The 7,216-nt window shown below is 36.0% G+C and overlaps 1 protein-coding gene across 1 annotated transcript; it reads left to right on the plus strand.

Moving 5' to 3' along the window:
- The first annotated feature begins 676 nt into the window (after positions 1-676).
- Positions 677-4,582, plus strand: LOC111443269 (catalase isozyme 1-like). Its single transcript, XM_023081018.1, has 8 exons — positions 677-830; positions 1,235-1,331; positions 2,074-2,351; positions 2,763-3,539; positions 3,711-3,800; positions 3,918-3,985; positions 4,098-4,191; positions 4,293-4,582. Exons 1-8 carry the CDS (start codon positions 816-818, stop codon positions 4,350-4,352), a joined length of 1,479 nt encoding a protein of 492 aa, XP_022936786.1. The 5' UTR covers positions 677-815; the 3' UTR covers positions 4,353-4,582.
- The last annotated feature ends 2,634 nt before the right edge of the window (positions 4,583-7,216 follow it).

Here is a 7,216-nt window from a genome sequence, read left to right on the forward strand (position 1 = left end):
AAAAAAAAAAAAAAAAAAAACAATTTTATTTTATTTCATATTAAAATTGCCCGCGAAATTTTAATATCGCCTGTGAGAAATTGCCGATTATTTGTTTCTTATTTTTGCTTACTGTTTAAATCTGCTTTTTTTTCCTTCAAAAGATCCTTACTATATTTATTAATTTTTAAAATACAAATATCATTTTTTAAAAGGAAAGTAATTTTTGAAATTATTTATTGCTATTTGACTAATTACAATAATTAGTTCACAAATTTAATTAGGATAAGAAGGTTTTGAACATGGAAGTCGACCTTTTAATTTAATTATGCTCAACTAATTACTTTAAATAAGAGGGGCATCCTTGTCATTTTCTATAATTTGATTTTGGCAAAATAGGAAAAAAACTTAATCTAATTAAAAAAAGAAAAAGTTAATGAAATAATGTTATCAACACCCGTTTAATAGAACTTTAAATCGGTATAAATAAGAGTCCCTTCTATATTATAAATTTCATTATTAGCATGAATTTAATATAAATAAATAAATAAAATATTAATTATCTACATAAACATTGTAATTCAATTTTCTCGCGAGAGGACGGACGAAAAACCGCGAGAAGTTGAAGAGAAGGGGGAAAGAGTAAAGAGTAAGGCACGGGTGGCAAAGAATAAAATGACGATGAAATTTAAAAATTAGATTATAAAAGCGAGAAGTGCAAGCCACGGGTGCTTGCTTTTATATAATCCTCACCCTCGCTTTTCTCTTCGTTAATCGTCTCGCCCATTCCAGATTATCCGAGGTCGCCTTCGAGTCTCGGTTCTTCTCCTTCTGCAATGGATCCTTACAGGGTATTTCCATCTTCACGCCTTAATTTTTTGGATTCGAGTTTGATGTGTTTTCGTGCTTACCAATGGGGATTTGACTTACTTTCTTCACCGCTGCGTTTTTGGTTCTTGATTAAATCGAAATTGCTGCTAGATTTTTCATCTGGATTTTCTTCAATTTCGAACTGATTTTCTTATGGAGAAATGGTTTTCTTTGTTTTCATTTCCGTGGGGAGAGGTTTTGAAATCCTTTGCGTCTACCGTAAAGGACTTTTTAAATGTTATTTTGATTTTCGGATATGTTTACTCGACGACAAACGAAGTACATAATTCTATTGAGTATGTTCATGAAGTTGGACTTCTGTTTAGCTAATTTCTTAATTGTTTATATTTCGGCTAAGTTTGTTTAATCTGTTCGCGCGTTGCAGCACCGCCCTTCAAGTGGCTACAACAGCCCCTTCTGGACTACAAATTCTGGCGCTCCAGTGTGGAACAATAACTCGTCGTTAACCGTTGGACCCAGGGGTAAGAATTGGTTTCTGATATTTCGGTTTTTGACGTAGCTGTTAAAACACTAGCAAGACTACGTTAATAGTGCGCGTTTATTGTTATTTTCTTTTCGTTCGATAGTGGTTATGATATTAGATGGAAGTACTGTTGAATCTGTACTGGCGTTAATAGTACCCTCAAAGTTTCTTGTCTAGTCTCCCCCCTACTTCTCCCGGCCATGCTTAGGAGAATTAGCGGGAGTGGGCGCTTTGCTACCAAAGAAGCCCGTTTCGTCTTCAGAGATACGTTGACTTTAGCTCTAGATTTACTTTCAACTTATACCTATTAGTTGAGAAGGTCATGAAGATTTGTTGGTCTTATCTTCTATAGAAGCTATTCAAGTTGTGGAAAATTGGTTAGATGAGGGAACTAGTTTTATCATTTATTAATCATATGCTACATTTCTAATGGCAATTAAGACCAGTTGCTAAAAGATGATGGTCTATTCTGTTATAAGAGCTGTATATTCTGGTAGATGTTGAATGTGAAGAACAAATATGGAGTCAGAAAAATTCTCTGAAAGGGTTGGGTTTCTCGTCATTCTCATTTGGACAATGCTTAGTGAATATCTTCAGCATATCTATAATTTTTCTGGCAAAAAGGTTTGAAATCTGGTGTCAGATAGCTGTAGATGAGAATACCAAAAATGTTGTGGTTGGTCCTTAGTACTCGAAAGACACTTATCGATAAAAGTACTCGAATATGTTTTATTTGGCAGGTCCTATTCTCCTAGAGGATTATCATCTCGTGGAGAAACTTGCTAACTTTGATAGAGAGCGGATCCCAGAGCGTGTTGTCCATGCTAGAGGAGCTAGTGCAAAAGGGTTTTTTGAGGTGACTCATGATATTACCCACCTTACTTGTGCTGATTTCCTTCGTGCCCCTGGAGTTCAGACTCCAGTTATTGTACGTTTCTCCACTGTTATCCATGAGCGCGGTAGCCCTGAAACGCTGAGAGATCCCCGAGGTTTTGCTGTGAAGTTTTACACCAGGGAGGTGAGAGTTTTTTAGTTTATGCTTTATTGGTTGCTGATAACTTACAATTATAACAACCTGGGATTTCTGATAAAAAGAAGCATAAGAATGCAATGGTTGTGATAATGTAGAACCTTGCCTGTGTTTTGAACTTCTTTAATTTGTTCTACGCCTATTGGGTTAATTCTATAGGTTGCATGCTAATACTTTCATCAGTTGGTTGGATAATATGCTATCATGTTTCATCAGTAGGAAGTTCATAATATTGTATACTTCTGCTGGTAAATTATATGTTGTGATTCTGTAAACTCAGATTTTGCATCTTTTGTGCATCTTTCCTTTTGCTTATATGTAAATACATGCTTTTATTAGGCTTTGTTTATTATCCTCATGGTAGTACAACTTTCAAGCGTCCTTTGTTCTTTTACTCAGGGAAATTTTGATCTTGTGGGCAACAACTTCCCTGTATTTTTCATCCGTGATGGTATGAAATTTCCAGACATGGTTCATGCTCTCAAACCGAATCCCAAGTCCCATATCCAGGAGAATTGGAGGGTCCTTGACTTCTTTTCTCATCATCCAGAAAGCCTGAATATGTTCACATTTCTATTTGATGATATTGGCATCCCACAAGATTACAGGCACATGGACGGTTCAGGTGTTAACACCTATACTCTGATTAACAAGGCAGGGAAAGCACACTATGTGAAATTTCACTGGAGGCCTACCTGTGGAGTTAAGTCCTTGCTGGAGGAAGATGCTATCCGTGTTGGAGGAAGTAATCATAGTCATGCTACTCAGGACCTCTATGATTCAATTGCAGCCGGCAACTACCCTGAATGGAAGCTTTTCATTCAAACTATTGACCCTGATCATGAAGATAGATATGATTTTGACCCTCTGGATGTAACCAAGACCTGGCCCGAGGATATCTTGCCCTTGCAGCCAGTTGGTCGCATGGTTTTGAATAAGAACATCGATAACTTCTTTGCAGAGAATGAACAACTGGCCTTCTGTCCTGCCATTATAGTTCCTGGAGTCTACTATTCAGATGACAAATTGCTTCAGACCAGGATCTTCTCGTATGCTGATACCCAGAGGCACCGTCTTGGACCAAACTATCTGCAACTCCCTGCTAATGCACCCAAGTGTGCTCACCACAACAATCACCACGAGGGTTTCATGAACTTTATGCACCGAGATGAAGAGGTATTGCTTACTTCTTTTTTTGTTAACTATCACTAAAAGTTGGTGGTTTCTTTTTAGTTGCCCTTGATGTGCATGATTTAAGTAATCATCCTCGTGGCCTAGCACGTTATATGCCAGCTTCTTGGTAATTTGATTGTTCTGATCTCTGTCTTCCTTTTTGCTTTGCCTCAGGTCAATTACTTCCCTTCAAGGTTTGATCCTGCTCGCCACGCTGAGAAGTATCCTCACCCACCAGCTGTATGCACTGGAAGGCGTGAGAGGGTCAGTGATCAATATTGCAGCATTTTAATGTCTTTAACATGAACTCATTTTGCTATTGTTCGGTCAATGAGTATGCTAACCTGTTGAGATTCCTCTTGCTGTCTTTGGTGACGCCAGTGTGTAATTGAGAAGGAGAACAACTTCAAGGAGCCTGGAGAGAGATACAGATCTTGGACACCAGACAAGTAACTTTTGTTTAATCAATGGCTATTATTGGAAGATGCACACATTGTTGTTTTTTCATGTAACTGGGTTGGAGGGTTTTAAACCACGGGTTTGTTTGTGTTTATATTGCAGGCAAGAACGATTTATCCGCAGATGGGTGGATGCTTTGTCTGACACTCGTGTCACCCATGAGATCCGCAGCATCTGGGTTTCTTACTGGTCTCAGGTGCGTTTAGTAGCATTTTGGTTGAGACTGAGTTTGGAATTGCATGGAGGATTGTTGGTGAGAGATTTAATGGTGTGTGTTTTGACGGTAATTTGGAACAGGCGGACAGGTCTCTTGGTCAGAAGCTTGCATCTCGTCTCAACGTGAGGCCAAGCATTTGAGGGGAGGAGGAGAGGTGTACACTTATTGTTGGTAAATTATACGGAAAGGGGGAAGCCATTTGAGAAGATGGATCAGATATTGTTATAATCCATATGCTGTTTTATACCATACTTTAATATTTGCATCTCTCTCTCTCTCTCTCTTTCTCATGTGACTTCTCGACCTAAATATGCCAATCTAATTAAGCTTTTGTTCGTGTTTCAATGTCACACTCCCATATTATGTGCTATGGTCTCAATGGTTAGAGTTTTGTTAAGTTTTATGTATGTTTAGTATGGAATATTATTTGATTAAAAAAGGAATTTTTAAATTAAAAAAAAAAAAAACATACTTTCTTCATGTGGGGATTTGTGGGCTGATCTGTTCTTCGTTTTCAGTTTTTGAGAAATATGAAGTGTCATGTAATTGTTTCCATTTTTGTTCCAAACTATTTCTAAATTTGTGCAAGAATTGAGCAAGGAACCATTTTTTTTTTTTTTTTTTGTTTGCTAAAAAACAAAGCACTTCACATATTTTTAATTAAAATTTCATAGAATGAAAAAAAAAAAACAAAGATTGATTATCAAATTTCTGTTCTCTCTCTCTCACAAAAACAATAATAAATAAAAGATGAAGAATATTAAACATGGTTATTTTTTATTTACTAAAAAAAGAGGAAAAAGGGCCCAAGTCAGACGTATTTGAATTGTACTCTATCATGAAAGATGGTAGGTTCAAATTCCTGAACCTACCAAAAAAATAGAACATATAAATTAATTACAAATTTAGGTACTGTCCTCACATTTTCCATATAATAAAACATTTTAAGTTTTCTTATAGTCTAATAGGCGACTAAAATTTTATTATACGGTTTATTAAAGTTTAGTGACTTTTTAAATACAAAATTAGACTTTTTTATTTTTTTTTATTTTTATAGTTTCACAATATATAATAAGCAGATAATAAATAGATTTATGTCTATAACTCTTGGTTTGAAGATATGAGTTATTAACTAGTTGAATTATGTTTAAGTCGTCAAACATGCACTTTGCTTCCTTCCACTCCCTCAGTGTAAGGATGACATTGGAAAGATAAGACGGTTTTCGATTGTCTTGACGTGCAAAATACCACAAATTTGATTAAAATATTAAAATAATGATAAGGCTATAGTTGATTTGTGAAAGAGAAAGAAAAGTTTTGTTTGATTTGATATGTAATGTAACCAAAAGATTTTTGGGGTATGTTGCTTTGTGACGGTCTCCAAAATTGACTTCTACTTCTGCTCACAACTTCTTTGGGACCAACCTATGTGCTCCATCTCTGGACCAAAACACCTCAACAATTCTTCTACTTCTACATATCAACCCCTTACCATACAAAGTTTTCATTATAATTTTAGTTTACGTGGCTTCCCCCTTGCTTCACCCTCTCTACCATTACTAAATGTCGATAGTTTTCTGGTAATTAGTTAAACGACTCTAAAATACTTGCAAAAAAAATAAGGTGGTTAGCTGGGGAGATAAGAATCAAATCATCGACTTTTGAAATGATAATTAATTTTGTCTAATTTATTAAGTTATTTCTTTTACCTATAAAAAAACAGACCTATTGGAATATGATTTAGAATTTAAATGTTTCGTTATAAAAATAAATGAATAAAATAATAATAAAAGAAGGTGACATCAGAGAGTGAAAGGCAGCGGAAGTTCTTCAACTCCAAAGCCGCCTGATTTTCAGTGTCGCATCGCAGAAAGTATGAGAAATTGGGACAGGGAAGGGGGGAAATTACCCTTTTGCCCTGGTTTTGATTCTTTCAAATTCTGTTGGTCCCTCTACAGAGTTGTCTGTTTTGGTCAATAACGAGAGGCTTCAAAACCACTAAACCCCACAAGCATCCAACATTATCATGTCCACCACAACCCTCTTTTTTATGATCATGACGTTTTCTTCATTCCCTGATTATAATAACATCCAAATTTGAACCCATTAATCAAAATAACATAATCATTCATCATTGAATTGAATTGAATCGAATCTTTAAGAACAATGAACGATCCTTTATTTACATCCTGTGATTTTCCGTAGTTTTTGGAGCCAAAAAAGTTGCATATGAATTGGGAAAATCCAAATACAAACAAGGGTCAGAAATCTCAAACGGATCAGTGTTGTGTTGATAAAAGAGGGAATAAAAGAACGATTTTGCTTGTGTCAGCAGCTGTAGAGAAACCCACATGGAGCAGAAATCGGAACAAATTTGAACGGAATTTAATAATGCAAATGGGTGATGAGCTCATCTTTTGATGAACTTTCTTTAGATTTTTTTATCCATTTTTTTATTGGTGGGTGTGGGTGACGTCTGAATCTTAAACTTATTTAATATGCTTAATAATGGTGTGTTTAGTAAAAATATATATAATCTTTTGATCTAAATTCGATAGTGGGGAGTCCATGGGATGCAGCGTATGCAGTCAGATTTGTGCACATGCCACTAAACTTTAATATCTGTTCATCTCATTCAGGGGCTTTGGGATTTCAGGTTAGCTCCACCGAATTCAGCAACTGGGTCGTCGTCTTTTTCGTCAAATTTTAAAATTGATTTCAGGTTTGTTGGTGTATTTGGGTATTTTGAAGTGGAGGGAGCCTGCAAATGCTCCTAATTTGTTTATTGTTTTAATACTGTTGATTTGAAAGATTCTGATTCCGATGGATACTTTTGTATTTTTATAATTCTGGTTACCCTAATTAAATAATCGAATCGAGCATTCACAGATTTATTCTTTAAGCGAGCCCTTCTCATTTCCCCGCCCCTCTCTCTTAGAGTGTGCAAGTTGACTTTACAGCGAGAATTCCAAAGCCGGACGCAAGGGGGGGGGGGGGCGAGAGG

This window comes from Cucurbita moschata, unplaced genomic scaffold (genome assembly GCF_002738365.1).
Source record: "Cucurbita moschata cultivar Rifu unplaced genomic scaffold, Cmos_1.0 Cmo_Scf00005, whole genome shotgun sequence".
NCBI lineage: Eukaryota > Viridiplantae > Streptophyta > Magnoliopsida > Cucurbitales > Cucurbitaceae > Cucurbita > Cucurbita moschata.